The sequence below is a fragment of the Miscanthus floridulus genome, chromosome 2 (assembly GCF_019320115.1).
Source record: "Miscanthus floridulus cultivar M001 chromosome 2, ASM1932011v1, whole genome shotgun sequence".
NCBI classification, from domain to species: domain Eukaryota; kingdom Viridiplantae; phylum Streptophyta; class Magnoliopsida; order Poales; family Poaceae; genus Miscanthus; species Miscanthus floridulus.
The window spans coordinates 93,781,412-93,797,983 of record NC_089581.1 but is presented as its reverse complement, the minus strand read 5'-3'; the positions used below and the strand labels follow the sequence as shown (position 1 = coordinate 93,797,983).

General features: G+C 42.1%; 1 protein-coding gene across 2 annotated transcripts; it reads right to left on the bottom strand.

Annotated features, from left to right (window-relative positions):
• Positions 1 to 3,593: 3,593 nt before the first annotated feature.
• On the bottom strand, positions 3,594 to 15,809 carry LOC136539201 (uncharacterized). Of its 2 annotated transcripts, XM_066531136.1 has the most exons (3): positions 15,002 to 15,738; positions 4,966 to 5,118; positions 3,594 to 3,873 (listed from the first exon to the last, which is right to left on the bottom strand). In XM_066531136.1, exons 1-3 carry the CDS (start codon positions 15,171 to 15,173, stop codon positions 3,812 to 3,814), a joined length of 387 nt encoding a protein of 128 aa, XP_066387233.1. In that variant the 5' UTR covers positions 15,174 to 15,738; the 3' UTR covers positions 3,594 to 3,811. The 2 variants fall into 2 exon arrangements, 1 of the variants encoding a protein (XP_066387233.1); XR_010779596.1 differs by lacking the exons at positions 3,594 to 3,873; positions 4,966 to 5,118 and adding an exon at positions 13,630 to 13,909 and having other exon boundaries at positions 15,002 to 15,809.
• Positions 15,810 to 16,572: the final 763 nt, after the last annotated feature.

Genomic DNA, 16,572 nt, shown 5'->3' with positions numbered 1-16,572 from the left:
GAAGCCCAAACTATTTATTTAAATGCCCTTATTATTTTATTTTGATACTTAGGTTAAATAATAAACATATAATAAATGTCGATCATAAATTCTCAAAAATTTACAGTGCCTTACTAATGCTACCAAAAGACTACTGTAAAAGTTTCATGCCATTTTACCAAGTAGAACATTCTATACAAAAATCACAAGGCAGAAAGGCTTACAATAGCAAAAATAGAAAACCCTAGTGAAAAGTGTCAAGAAATAGATTTTATATTTTTCCTAACATGCATATGGTACTAGGATAACCTCCAACAAATTTCATGAATATTGGATTCATAATTAATTTATAAAAAATCATACAAGGATTACCTAATTATAAAAGAAAAATCTATAACTACAAATCTATACATGCACTGACTCTCAAACTTTTACCAGAGTTCATACATGACAAGAACAGCTTACCACAAAAATTTCATAATTTTTGGAGAACAGGAACTCTAGATATAAAATAAACAAGTTTACATACATTCAAAAACACATTCCAAGTTTCAATTTAAATCCTCCAAAAATTATACTGCAAGTGTCAAGATTATATTTTCCCTAAATACTACACTTCCTAAGGAACACTACCAAGTTTATTCCACAATTTTTGAATCTACATAGCCCAACTTATCAAATTTCAAAGATTCTACCAAATCTGTAAACAACTAACCTATCCTATTTGCTCCAGTCGCTGACAGCCGGGTCCCTCCTGACAGTGTACCCCATGCGTCAGTGACTCAGAACAGGGCAGCGGCACTGCGCGACATTGCACGGCCATGGCTCGTCAACGGCGAGCTTCACCGATGATGGCATCAACATGACATGACCCCCACGACCTAGCGCACCGATTGAGCTACTTGGTTGGGCCTCCCGCCGGCGCTAACGACGATGGCGGCGACCATGGCAGCTCAGCGGAGCTGGACAACGGCGCTATGCCGGTGGAGGCCATGGCGACTCAATCTAATGCGTGGACGAGCTTCTACGGACTCAGGTGGACCTAGCGCACAAGATTGCACGGCCAATGGTGGACAGAGGTGCTCCAACCATGGTGACGGCCTCGGCGGTGATGCTCCAGCAAAGTCAAGCATGGTGCGGAAGCTTACTGAGCATGGTCAGTGAGCACGGGTGGACGCGGTGAGGCTCGAGGAAGATGGTGGAGGGGTTGCAAAGGTGAAGGAGCGGCGAGGGCAAGCTAGCGCCGATAATGGCACCGGCGGCGAGCGCTCGGTGCTGCGGCTACTGTTGCGGCGAACAAGAAGGCCAAGAAAATGAAAATGGCGAGCGCAGGGCAGTGCGGGCGGGTGCTAGAGGTGATAAGGCTAGCCTTGGCCTGGCTTGGCCACACAGGGTAGGGTGCCGGTGATATGCAGCCGTGCTTGCCTCCACACGACGCGTGAGCTCTACCGGAGTCGGCCACTGAAGAACGGCGATTCAGTTCGTCAGTTAAGCAATGCAAGGTCTGACAGCGGGTTTTCGTGAAGCCCGATCTCTCAAACCGTGTAGCCAAATCGAAAATAGTCAATAACAAACTTGTAGCTCTATGTACCAGTTCCATTTGTTCTTAAAGGATCATGTGCTAATTCACAACGGTTAGTGTGTAAAATCATCTCAAAAGTGAGCTTGTCAACACTGTCAGCTCTTAGGACTTAGAAAAATTGCTAAGTGTTGAAAAGGTTGATTTGCTGATTTTTGTGAGCCTCAATCAAGCATGTTAGGAGCTAAACTAGTCAATGACCCAAAACAAAAGTTGTTCCTCTTGCCAAACACTACAACTTTGCTTTAGTGGCCACCTCCATGCAAGGTCTCTAGCACATAGTTCAAACTTGGTCAAACATGTTACATTCAAAAGATGGTATACAATCAAACTAGGGCTTAGTGACCTATTTACCCCTAACCATAAATATCAAAGTTGTTCATATTGATACTCTAAACATGTTTAAGCTAATTGCAAGGTCATACAATCATTTCATGCATTGGTCACATATAGGGCTATCCAGGTCAACACATCTAACATCACTTAAGTGCTTGGTCATGAAAGGTGACATTCATGAACAATGTTCCATTTGCTAACCTAAGTGTTGCTAACATGTTTTTGTGACTCATATCAACCGTCTACATGTATTCACTCATGATCATATGCATATACACATGGAAACATGAAATAATAAGAAATGTTGCATATGTTTCAATCAAATGTTTCAAGTGTAAATGCTTATATATGAATGCTTGATGATCATGCTCATGCTATGCAAGTCAAGTTATGCAAGGCTAACACCTAGGGTGTTACAGCTATAGCCTGAGAGATATTATATTCTCTACCATTAGTTTCTTTTTTATATTCTTCGAATATCATAGAACCTAAAGATCTGGTAATTTATTAAAATATCTTTCAACTATACCTTGGTTATATCCTTGCTTGGCAGTCGTAGCATTATACAAATAGTGTTGAGAAAATTCTTTTATTCCTTTCTAGCTTGTTAGTGACAATTTTTCTATTTCTTTTAATCTTTCATTCTATAAAATAGTAAATCCTAATTCAGGATCTTCACCTATTACAATGCTTGATATAATATTTGCACAATTATATGGGTTACTACCAGCCATTTTTGATTGGGCATAATGGTTAGGGAAAGCCTCTACCCATTGTTCCCATAACACTTTGACTGATTCTCCTAAAAATGTTTCTAAATATGTAATCATATCTTCTACTCTATTTCCAATATTATGCTGATTTTGTATATACTTTTGGACTATCAATCCTTTCTATACGCTAATTATATTTGACCAATCTATAGGATCATGTGCTGCTAAATTTAATATAGCACCATCGCTTCTATAATTATGGAATTGTACCTTCTTTTCAAATTCTCTTCTTTTTGAACCCATATGCTTATATTGTCCAGGGATATATGTATATGCAGGTTCTTTTTCTGGTGGCCAAGTTCCTGGTTTTCTAGTTGTTCTATCTTCTTCTCCTTCTATCTTTATTTTAGGACCTCGTCTTCTTTTTGATGAACTTGGATCTATTTCCACTGCTTCTATAGCATTATTTTTAGGCAACTCTTTATTTTCTAAGGGGTTTATGAGACTTACTAAGTTACTGCATATCTCAATTGTATCTTCATCCTCTTCTTCTTAGATTTCTAATAAAAACTTATTATTAATTTCTCATTGCTCCTCTTTGCTTATATCATTATCTTCTATGTCTTTTATCTTATCTTTGCTATGTTCTAATTCTTTTTGGGTTTCCCTTACCCTATTTTCTATTTGTTTTGATACAAATTCATTTTTCTTTATTGGAGTGCTAAATTTCTTATTATTTAACTCTCATCTTTCTTGATGTTATTAAGTCTATATAACTCTAATCTAAAGTAAAGTTCTTTTTCTCTTATAGCAGCCAATTGACATATCATAGAGGTGTAACAGAACCGACCAATTTATAAGAGCACAAGTACAAAAGCAATCACCGGAGTGATCAAACCGTCATACTTGAACCCATATAAACCCGATAGTCAACTGAAACCACGAAGGATTTCAAACCAACTTGCATACAACCAAGATCACAGTAATTCAACATAACAAGCCACATGTTACATCCATTTCACAAGTAGTTCATAAGTACCACATACATCAGAGTACACATAGTTATTACAAAACGAGTTCACAAATAGCGGAAGCAAAGTAGTTTAACGCCATCACACACACTTAGTTCAAATACAAGCCAGTACCATAGTCATATCCAGCAAAAGCAGTAAGATGAGAAAACATAGATGATCATGCCCATGATCTAGTCTTCATCCCCCGCAGGGTGGAGACAATACTTGCAGTAGCCGTTATATAGCACGTCATCTGCAACAAGGGGAAATAAACCCTGAGTACGAGAAGGTACTCAGCTAGACTTACCCGTCGTAAACCAGAAATAAATGACACCAAGGATTATGCAAGACTTTATCGGTGGATCTAGCTTGACAACCATTTTGCAAAAACGCTTTAGTGATACGAGAGCATAATTAAGTTTATGAGTAAGCAGCAATTTAACAATATTAACCTATCAACTAGATTAGCACCTGTACTAGAGCAAGCAATTGATTAACTCCAAACATTAGTAACCATATCCGGTAAAATGTGGTATCATCATCATCACTTTAACCATCAAGTTCAATTAAGTGCATCTACGTTGCCGCTGCTCAGTCAAGTTCTCACTATCCGGGAGAGACGGCGATTCGAATCGATTCCTATCCAGCTGGAGGGGTATTCCTAACACAAACCCAGGCATACCTCGTGAAGGCAGCCTTAGGTCACCTTTGGTACATCTCAGAAATCGCGGCTCCGAGCAGCGCCGCACCCTCAGGGAGTCCACTCTGCCAGGTGGTCAATCTCACCTCGGACTTACGCCAATAGCTCCCCGCACATCCTTACTACCGCCAGGGTGCGCACTTTCACTTCTCGGTCTTCCGGCCTGAGTTGAGCTACTCGGCTTCGCGGTCGGAACGAGTTATCCGGCCAACTAAGTGATAGGCATGCGTTCAACATGACATGAGGACGTACAGCGAATCGGTCCTTAACCGACACAGACGGGGATAGATCCACAACCAAGACCTCCTTGCCTTGTTGCTTCTCTATCGACCTCCCGCCCGGTCACAATTCATTATTAACCACATGGTTATTCTCCACGATAGCAATTATAGCCAACCGGGACCAGACATTTTTCTAATATGCAGGTGACAGGAAATCACCTGACTTTTACCGGTCTAAGCATGGCTAAGCTTTGATTCGCTCCTGGACCTAAATAGGATTCAGGGTACGTGTACTGGCCAAGGAATAAGTATATATGCAACAAGTGTTCGCATCCAATTCCTATCACTTAATGCATCAATAAATAAAGATACTCAAAGTAACCATTTTGAAAACATAGGAGTCTTAGAATGCTCCGGGGCTTGCCTTTCAGAAAAGATGAAGGTTGGTGATCGGGGCACTCAAGAACTTCTTCGCTGACTCCTTCTTCGGGGGCTTGCACCTCCTGCTCCTGAGCTTGCTGCTGCTCCTCCGGAAGTACTGGCTCGAATTCCAGAAGCGTGACTCCCTCCGGAACACCTATTGCATGCATATGCATAGTAAGAATCGTGCATGCACAAGAGATGGAAGATGATGATGGAATGTATATCCATGTATGAATGGATCGTAGTGAGTGTTTACGAACGCATTACTGGACACTCGTTTACCGAGTAAGACTAACCCTATTCAAATCACTTTAAGCATATTTCTAACTTAACTGAAAGAACAAGATTAACTTACCTAACTTGCATAACCTAAGATAAAGATGCTCATCTTCAGTTAAGGACCTATCACCTAGGAACAGTACCATGAACTTAGAATAGTAAAGACATACTTGAAATAACAGTTAAAGTTTCATATGCAACAAGTAGTCACTTAACTCAATCATAACCAGAGTTCTATAAATCCAAATGACTTGCAAGAGGACATTCTGGAAAGCTCATGAAATCCTCTACAATTCATTTGTAAACATCACAGCATGATTCTTATGTTAACCAAACTGAATTCCAGTAAATCTAGAATCTATCCAGAATTGACAGGGTTACTAACTTAATTATTTACTGATGAGGCAAAAGCCTAATTTGACCAAACAAAGTTTACCAACTTGTTTCACACACCAGAGGAACACTAGAAAGTATAGTGCCAACTTCTAAATAAATTATTTATTACCCTTTTCTAATTTATTTAATTAATTAGGTGATTAAAGCAATATATAGTAAAACTATTCATAAAAATCTACAAAAATTACAGTAGCTATCTCATGCTTCACATAGACTACCATAAAATTTTCAAAGTCATTGAGCAAGCAGAACTTGCTGTACCTAAAATAACAAGTGGTATGTCCATTTTTAGCATAATTAGGAAACCCTAATGAAAAGTGTCAAGCAACAGATTTCACATTTTTCCTAGCCTCATTCTAGTATAAGAACCTTACTCACCAAATTTTACCTTCACTGGATCTATATAAAAATTATGAAAATTCACACAAGATCCACCCATTAATAAAAGGAAATTCTATAACTTAAAAACTACATATGCACTAGCTCTGAAATTTTAACCAGAGACTCTACTACACCAAAATAGAGGACCCACAAAATTTCATAATTTTTGGACCACAGAAACTCAAGATAAAATTTAAACAAGTTTGCATGTACCCAAAAACACATTTCACAATCCTATTTAATTTATCCAGACTTTCTAAAACATGTGCTCATATAATATTTTTATTAAATACTAGACAAGACCAGGAACTTAACAAAATTAGAACCATAGCATTTGGATGTATATACTAGGAGATACACATTTTTGAATCTATATGCCAAACTGTGAAATAAAACAAACAAAACAAATAAGAAATAAACACATCCACAGCTGTTGGGCCGGCCCGAGGAACGACGGCCCGCGAGCGAGACTGGCGCGGCCCACGACGCGGCGCAGGCGGCCCAGCTGGGCTCCCGCCTCAGCCACGGCAGCTGACAAGCGGACCCCGCGCGCCAGTGAGAGAAAACAGGGGAGGAGGAACGGCGGTGGCGCAGTTCGCCGCCGGTGGCTCCTCCGGCGAAGGGTGAGGCACCAACGTGCTCAGCTCACTGCCTCGCACCGATGGGAGAAGAAAACGGGCTTCCTAGCTACCGAGGAGAAGGTCGCCGTCGGCAATGGTGCTTGCGGCGGCGCTGCGCAAGGTATGCCGGCCAACTACGGCCATGGCGGACTGACCTAAGCCAGGAGTGAGCATCGGGAGCTCGCAACAACCACGAGGGATGGGAGAGAAAGGAAGGAGGGAGCTCTGGTGGTGGTTGGCCACGGCGGGCTCACCTCCGACGAGGTTGCGACGGCGCGGAAATGCCGAAAGCGGCCTCACCAGGGATTTACTGGCTGCGTGGAGGCGACGACGAGCAAGAGGAGGTCGCGGCGGAGCTTGGAGCTAGCTGGGCAACGCGATTTTGCAATGGCGCGAGAGCGAGGTGGCGGCGGAGACCTAGCCGGCAATGGCGAGCGGCTGCGGCTCGGTTCGGCGCGAACTGACGAGGCCAGACGCGCTTGGCGAAGCAAATAGGCGAGCTGAGGGGCGCGTGGCGTCGTCGTGTCCGCAATGACCTGACCCACGGGGCCAACGCCGGCGTACTGCCGCCACTTGGCGCGCGCGGCCTGAGCTCGGTCGGCCATGACTGACCGGCCGAAGCACTGTAGACGCGATTCAGAGAAACAATGATGGAGCCTGACAGCGAGTTTTTGACGATCATTAGCTCTTAAACGGTGCCGATCTAGCTCTAGGTTAAGTTGACAAAGTTGGTCATCCATATGAGAACTACAATTCTTGTAATAGGAGCTCGGGCTGATTTAGCTTGGTTAGTGAGATACAGCGCTCCCAACATCAGCTCAAGAAACTGTAATTCAGCTTTAGGACTTAGAAAATTTCTAAGTGTAGAATCAGCCCCAATTCTGACTTGTGGGCCATGTTTGAGACTGTTCCACACATTTTCATGACTTGACCTCTAAACAAAGTTTGTTCCAGATAAAATTTTCTACAACTTTGCTTTAGGCTGCTTAGACATGCAAACACTCTAAGTTGTACTTTTTAAACAGTCAAAGATAAGAGCTCTAGGGTCAACACAAGTCCAACTATTACTTAGAAGTGTAATTAGGTACGATGGTCAACATGAACATTGTTGCTAAAGACAAACTAAGTGTGGCTAAGTGGTTTAAGAGGACATTTGACACACATTTGTATAGACCACCCAAGAGCACACACAATTGCTAGCATAAACCAAGCAGTTCAAATAAAGACACACATGAAATGATAATATTCATAATGATATGATGCTTATGAATGAGATAATGATGCTCATGCTCATGTGATGCAAGTGCAATTATGCAAGCCTAACACCTAGGGTGTTACAGCCCTCCCCCCTTATAAAAATCTCGCCCCGAGATTTGAAAAGCGTACCATTTTGAATAAAAGGTAGGGTATACATCCTTCAAATAATCTTCCCTCTCCCACGTTGCATCGCTCTCACTACCCTGATTACTCCACATAACCTTGTGGAACCTGACCACACGATTCCGGGTTACTCTTTCTCTTGTGTCGATAACCCGCACTGGTCTTTCTTCATAGGATAAATCTGATTTCAACTTGACATCTCGAAGTGAAACTCTTTCCTCGGGAACACGGAGACATTTCTTCAATTGAGATACATGAAACACATTGAAGATAGCTCTCATCTCGTAAGGTAACTCTATCTTGTAAGCTACATTCCCACTCTTCTCTATGATCGGATATGGACCTACATACCTGGGTGCAAGCTTTCTCTTCACTCCGAATCGCTGCACACCTTTCATCGGTGATACCTTCAGATAAACGTGATCACCCACTTCAAACTCAATGGGCTTCCTTCTTTTATCCGCATAGCTTTTCTGCCTAGCTTGAGCGGCTTTCATATGTTTTTGGATAGTGCGGACTTGTTGTTCAGCTTCTTCGACAAAATCAATGCCGTAGTATCTCCTTTCTCCAGATTCAACCCAGTTTAAAGGAGTTCTACACTTGCGACCATACAACGCCTCGAAAGGGGCCATCTTGATGCTTTCTTGATAACTATTATTATAGGAAAATTCAGCCAAGGGTAACCACTTATCCCATGAACCTTTGGATGATATGACACAAGCTCTTAACATGTCTTCCAATATTTGATTTACCCGCTCTGTCTGTCCGGAGGTTTGGGGATGATAAGCAGAACTTCTAACTAAGTTGGTCCCTATCATCTTATGCAGTTGTTCCCAAAAACGAGCGGTGAACTGAGGTCCTCTGTCAGATACAATGGTCCTAGGAACACCATGGAGACGTACTATCTGGTTAAAATATAGCTCAGCATAGTCACTTGGCCGATAGTCAACCCTAACTGGTATGAAATGAGCAGACTTTGTTAAACGATCCACAATCACCCATATGGAATTAAAATTCTTTTGGGTAGGGGGAAGTCCAACAATAAAATCCATACTAATCTCTTCCCACTTCCATCCTGGTATAGACAATGGTTGGAGAAGTCCAGCCGGCTTCATGTGAATTGCTTTGACTCTACAACAATTGTCACACCTTGCAACATAAGCTGCGATTTCTTTCTTCATCTTTGTCCACCAAAAGCGAGATTTCAAATCTTGATACATTTTACTACTTCCTGGGTGGATAGATAACTTGGATGAGTGAGCTTCTCCTAAGATTTGGTTTCTAAGCTCTTTGTCCTTCGGTACTACTAATCTGTCCTTAAACCATAGAACACCCTTCTCATCAATACGAAAGTGCTTTGTCTCTTGTTCCTTTATCTTTCTTTTGATGTGGAACACACCCACATCGGTTTTCTGAAGCTCAATGATCTTACTTTCTAGAGAGCAACTAAGGGTAATACTGTGCAACACAGCAGGATGTAACAGATGTGTCAAATGATAATCTGCCTCCAAGAGAGAATTACAGTGGGATTTCCTACTCAAAGCATCGGCAACAACATTTGCTTTACCTGGATGATAATGAACTTCTAAGTTATAATCTTTAATCAACTCTAGCCACCTTCTCTGTCTCATGTTCAATTCCGGTTGAGTGAAGATATACTTGAGACTTTTATGATCGGTATAAATATGGCACACGTTACCGAGCAAGTAATGCCTCCAGATCTTCAAAGCATGCACAACCGCAGCTAACTCAAGATCATGAGTTGGATAATTAGCTTCATGCTTCCTTAGCTGACGTGAGGCATAGGCGATAACTCGACCTTCCTGCATAAGGACACATCCTAAACCAGTACCTGATGCATCACAAAACACATCAAAAGGTTTCTCGATGTCAGGTTGTGCCAACACAGGAGCTGATGTCAACAAGGTCCTCAAAGTGCAAAAAGCAGTCTCACACTCTGGAGTCCAAACAAACTTCACATCTTTTTGGAGCAACCTGGTCATGGGCTTGGCTACCTTAGAGAAATCTGGGATGAATCGACGATAATACCCAGCCAAACCAAGGAAACTTCTGATCTCATGTACTGAAGTTGGTGCTTTCCAATTCATGACTTCTTGCACCTTAGACGGATCAACCGAAATCCCTTCATCGGACAACACATGACCTAAGAAAGGTACTTTCTTAAGCCAAAACTCACATTTACTGAACTTGGCATAAAGCTTATGCTCCCGTAGCCTGGATAAAACAACTCTCAGATGCTCGGCATGTTCTTCAGCATTTACAGAAAAGACCAAGATGTCATCGATGAAGACAACTACAAATTTGTCCAGTTCTTCCATGAACACTGAATTCATCAGATATACGAAGTATGCCGGAGCATTGGTCAGGCCGAAAGACATAACCAGATACTCATACAACCCGTATCTGGTGGAGAAAGCGGTCTTAGGCACATCCTCCGGTCTAATCTTTATCTGATGATAACCAGATCTCAGATCAATTTTAGAGAATACCTTGCCTTAGACAACTGATCAAACAAAATATCAATGCGGGGCAATGGGTACTTGTTCTTGATGGTCACCGCATTGAGTGGACGATAATCCACGCACATGCGCAATGACTTGTCCTTCTTCTTCACAAATATAGCAGGACAACTCCAGGGAGAAGCACTAGGTCGGATAAGACCTTTCTCTAACAGATCTTGCAACTGAACTTTAAGCTCTGCTAACTCATTGGGCGGCATCCTATAAGGCCTTCTAGAAATAGGTGCAGTGCCCGGTACTAACTCGATCTTGAATTCAATATCTCGATCCGGCGGTAAACCAGGTAGATCATCAGGAAATACATCTGGAAATTCACACACTACTGGGACTTCCTCGATTCTCGGGGTCTGGATAGCATTAGCAGTGTTGTGGAGTTCCAGCTCTCTGGGAAGTGGCACAAGGAAGGCTTCATTGCTAACAGGATCCCTCAACATAACGACCCTAGTGGAAGTATCGATGAGCACTCCATGACCGCTCATCCACTTCATTCCCAGGATTACATCTATCCCTAATCCCGGTAGGACTACCACATCGGCCATAAACACGCGGCCCTCTATTTCAATCCTTACCCCCAGCACTATTTGATTGGTCGAAATATTACTTCCAGCTGCACTAATGCAATAACTACCCGTGGATACTGTAATTACCTTCTGATTGTATTTTGATGCAAAAGCTGGACTCATAAATGAATGCGAAGCGCCAGAATCAAATAGAACAACTACCGGATGGTGATTCACAAGAAACTTACCCGCGGTGACTACCTCTCCTGAGGGTATCTCGGTCACGTTGGTGTAGTTAACATGTCCTTGACGAGCACCAGAATTCCCTTGCTTCTGATTGTTCTTCTGAGGATACGGATAATTCTTGGACCAATGACCTGTCCTGCCACAATTCCAGCAGGGCCTATTAGCTGGCGGAACAAAAGAATTTCCAGGTCCTGTGGTACCCTTTGGAAGAGGTACAGTGAATGCCTTCTTGAACCCAGTCTTTGCCTGGTTCTTTGTTTGTGGCGGCCTATACCGAACGGCTGTAGTCGGTGGGCGAAACTGAGTCTTCGCTACCGGAGCTCTAGCCTGAGAGACACCTGCCTCAAAGATCCTCTTGCGACTTTTGGAAGCGGCATAGACATTATCGTTATTCTCTTGAGTAAGAGCATCACTTACGAACTCATTGAAAGTGACACTTTTGTTGTTCCCCATGGACTTCATCAGTTTGGGACTAAGCCCTCTCTTAAAGCTGGCGATTTTCTTAGCTTCTGAATCAACAAATTCTGGAGCATACCTTGCCAGATGGTTGAAGGCATGAAGATATTCAGTAAGTGTCTTGGTGCCCTGCACCAACTTCATAAACTCATTGTGCTTGATGGCCATCAACCCGGGAGGAATATAATGACTCTTGAAAGCCTCCTGAAATCGATTCCAAGTGATCTGGGCATTTTCTGGTAGTGTGGACCGATAATGTCGCCACCATATACCTGCTGGCCCTTGTAGCTGATGCGAAGCATACTCCGCCTTCATCTGCTCTGTCACCCTGAGCAAACGGAACTTGTGCTCAAGCGTGTTCAGCCACTCTTCTGCTTGGAGCGGCTCTTCAGCTTCCTTGAAGATGGGTGGCTTGGTATCTTGGAATTCCTTGAAATCACTAAACTGGTTGGGCTCTGGTCCCTGACGTTGATTGCGGCCTTGGGCTTGATGCTGGGCCATGGTACGCATGGCATCCCCCAACGCACGCTGACCTTCCACGAGCATGGCCAACAGATCAGACGGTGTGGGCGAAGGTGGCGGTGGAAGATCATCATCGCCACTACCCCCACCACGGCCTGAACGCAGATTGCGCGACATCTGTAGAAGCGCATTTGTGAGTAATGATGGACGATGTCAGATATAATGCAGACGGATTGTAGAATTATGCCCAACTGAACTTATTGGAGAATTTAATTTCGTACAATAAACAGAGGCACAATAATTCATCCTCATAACATCGCCATAACTTTACTCCGCACCATCATGCGATGCAGCCACTCATATGCCAAATTTTTGATCAACTTCAAGTTTCAGAAATTTCATCTAAGTATAACGAGACTGCTCCAGGGCGGTAGTGGTAGTGCGGCCATCAGTGGTAGCATGGCAACTTGGGTGTGAGAGGATTACCTTAAAGGATGAGAAACTATAATGGAATAATTAGATAAGGGAGGGAGTGATGCAAAAATGTAATGGCATGAGTAAACATGATGCATGCACGTTCCGTACGTCCTCACGAATCTTAAGAAAATTTATCATTCTAGCGACATAGACGGTGGCATACATACGTTCTCTCATATACGTATCTAGTCGAGCTACGCGTTGCGTTGTTAGTGTACCTGCAGAAAATTTCATTGCAGCCCATCCCAACAAAAGAAATAAGTATGCAATGAAAGCAGTAAACTAAGATACTTTCCATATATACATCCCCGGATATATATACTTCGGTATCCAAAGCTACCCGATTGATACACCCACAATTAAGTACCTTCATATGTACATGTGTGCAACATGTAAACATTCTGGTAACCAAAACTAACTCTCCCCTAGACCGACAGTTAGACGGTCATGCTCTCCCAACTCACTTTACCTGGGCGTAGAGGCAATTGATCCATACATTACCACCCAAACGGATGGCATCCATACAATAGCACGCCGTATGGACGACGAAATAAAATGAAAGCAATTACCCCCCAAAAGTTATTACTTAAATAAGCCACCTGAAAGTCCTTATTTGGGCATAGAGGATATGACAACTGGCACTTAGGTAAAATTTCAGATTTGATCACCTATATAATGATAACTATAATTTTGTCAAAACTGATTTTTGCAAACAAAAGCTTTTGTTTTAAATACACATATGACATGTTTAATGTTGAATCTAGCTCCGATACCAGCTGTAACAGAACCGACCAATTTATAAGAGCACAAGTACAAAAGCAATCACCGGAGTGATCAAACCGTCATACTTGAACCCATATAAACCCGGTAGTCAACTGAAACCACGAAGGATTTCAAACCAACTTGCATACAACCAAGATCACAGTAATTCAACATAACAAGCCACATGTTACATCCATTTCACAAGTAGTTCATAAGTACCACATACATCAGAGTACACATAGTTATTACAAAACGAGTTCACAAATAGCGGAAGCAAAGTAGTTTAACGCCATCACACACACTTAGTTCAAATACAAGCCAGTACCATAGTCATATCCAGCAAAAGCAGTAAGATGAGAAAACATAGATGATCATGCCCATGATCTAGTCTTCATCCCCCGCAGGGTGGAGACAATACTTGCAGTAGCCGTTATATAGCACGTCATCTGCAACAAGGGGAAATAAACCCTGAGTACGAGAAGGTACTCAGCTAGACTTACCCGTCGTAAACCAGAAATAAATGACACCAAGGATTATGCAAGACTTTATCGGTGGATCTAGCTTGACAACCATTTTGCAAAAACGCTTTAGTGATACGAGAGCATAATTAAGTTTATGAGTAAGCAGCAATTTAACAATATTAACCTATCAACTAGATTAGCACCTGTACTAGAGCAAGCAATTGATTAACTCCAAACATTAGTAACCATATCCGGTAAAATGTGGTATCATCATCATCACTTTAACCATCAAGTTCAATTAAGTGCATCTACGTTGCCGCTGCTCAGTCAAGTTCTCACTATCCGGGAGAGACGGCGATTCGAATCGATTCCTATCCAGCTGGAGGGGTATTCCTAACACAAACCCAGGCATACCTCGCGAAGGCAGCCTTAGGTCACCTTTGGTACATCTCAGAAATCGCGGCTCCGAGCAGCGCCGCACCCTCAGGGAGTCCACTCTGCCAGGTGGTCAATCTCACCTCGGACTTACGCCAATAGCTCCCCGCACATCCTTACTACCGCCAGGGTGCGCACTTTCACTTCTCGGTCTTCCGGCCTGAGTTGAGCTACTCGGCTTCGCGGTCGGAACGAGTTATCCGGCCAACTAAGTGATAGGCATGCGTTCAACATGACATGAGGACGTACAGCGAATCGGTCCTTAACCGACACAGACGGGGATAGATCCACAACCAAGACCTCCTTGCCTTGTTGCTTCTCTATTGACCTCCCGCTCGGTCACAATTCATTATTAACCACATGGTTATTCTCCACGATAGCAATTATAGCCAACCGGGACCAGACATTTTTCTAATATGCAGGTGACAGGAAATCACCTGACTTTTACCGGTCTAAGCATGGCTAAGCTTTGATTCGCTCCTGGACCTAAATAGGATTCAGGGTACGTGTACTGGCCAAGGAATAAGTATATATGCAACAAGTGTTCGCATCCAATTCCTATCACTTAATGCATCAATAAATAAAGATACTCAAAGTAACCATTTTGAAAACATAGGAGTCTTAGAATGCTCCGGGGCTTGCCTTTCAGAAAAGATGAAGGTTGGTGATCGGGGCACTCAAGAACTTCTTCGCTGACTCCTTCTTCGGGGGCTTGCACCTCCTGCTCCTGAGCTTGCTGCTGCTCCTCCGGAAGTACTGGCTCGAATTCCAGAAGCGTGACTCCCTCCGGAACACCTATTGCATGCATATGCATAGTAAGAATCGTGCATGCACAAGAGATGGAAGATGATGATGGAATGTATATCCATGTATGAATGGATCGTAGTGAGTGTTTACGAACGCATTACTGGACACTCGTTTACCGAGTAAGACTAACCCTATTCAAATCACTTTAAGCATATTTCTAACTTAACTGAAAGAACAAGATTAACTTACCTAACTTGCATAACCTAAGATAAAGATGCTCATCTTCAGTTAAGGACCTATCACCTAGGAACAGTACCATGAACTTAGAATAGTAAAGACATACTTGAAATAACAGTTAAAGTTTCATATGCAACAAGTAGTCACTTAACTCAATCATAACCAGAGTTCTATAAATCCAAATGACTTGCAAGAGGACATTCTGGAAAGCTCATGAAATCCTCTACAATTCATTTGTAAACATCACAGCATGATTCTTATGTTAACCAAACTGAATTCCAGTAAATCTAGAATCTGTCCAGAATTGACAGGGTTACTAACTTAATTATTTACTGATGAGGCAAAAGCCTAATTTGACCAAACAAAGTTTACCAACTTGTTTCACACACCAGAGGAACACTAGAAAGTATAGTGCCAACTTCTAAATAAATTATTTATTACCCTTTTCTAATTTATTTAATTAATTAGGTGATTAAAGCAATATATAGTAAAACTATTCATAAAAATCTACAAAAATTACAGTAGCTATCTCATGCTTCACATAGACTACCATAAAATTTTCAAAGTCATTGAGCAAGCAGAACTTGCTGTACCTAAAATAACAAGTGGTATGTCCATTTTTAGCATAATTAGGAAACCCTAATGAAAAGTGTCAAGCAATAGATTTCACATTTTTCCTAGCCTCATTCTAGTATAAGAACCTTACTCACCAAATTTTACCTTCACTGGATCTATATAAAAATTATGAAAATTCACACAAGATCCACCCATTAATAAAAGGAAATTCTATAACTTAAAAACTACATATGCACTAGCTCTGAAATTTTAACCAGAGACTCTACTACACCAAAATAGAGGACCCACAAAATTTCATAATTTTTGGACCACAGAAACTCAAGATAAAATTTAAACAAGTTTGCATGTACCCAAAAACACATTTCACAATCCTATTTAATTTATCCAGACTTTCTAAAACATGTGCTCATATAATATTTTTATTAAATACTAGACAAGACCAGGAACTTAACAAAATTAGAACCATAGCATTTGGATGTATATACTAGGAGATACACATTTTTGAATCTATATGCCAAACTGTGAAATAAAACAAACAAAACAAATAAGAAATAAACACATCCACAGCTGTTGGGCCGGCCCGAGGAACGACGGCCCGCGAGCGAGACTGGCGCGGCCCACGACGCGGCGCAGGCGGCCCAGCTGGGCTCCCG

Coding starts and splice junctions, on each gene's coding strand:
- LOC136539201 (XM_066531136.1), bottom strand. CDS start 15,173: ATGCATATGCATGCAATAGGTGTTCCGGAGGGAGTCACGCTTCTGGAA. Junction 5,119..15,001: donor ACCTTCATCTTTTCTGAAAG/GCAAGCCCCGGA, acceptor TGCATGCAATAG/GTGTTCCGGAGGGAGTCACG. Junction 3,874..4,965: donor ACCTTCATCTTTTCTGAAAG/GCAAGCCCCGGA, acceptor CCCTTGTTGCAG/ATGACGTGCTATATAACGGC.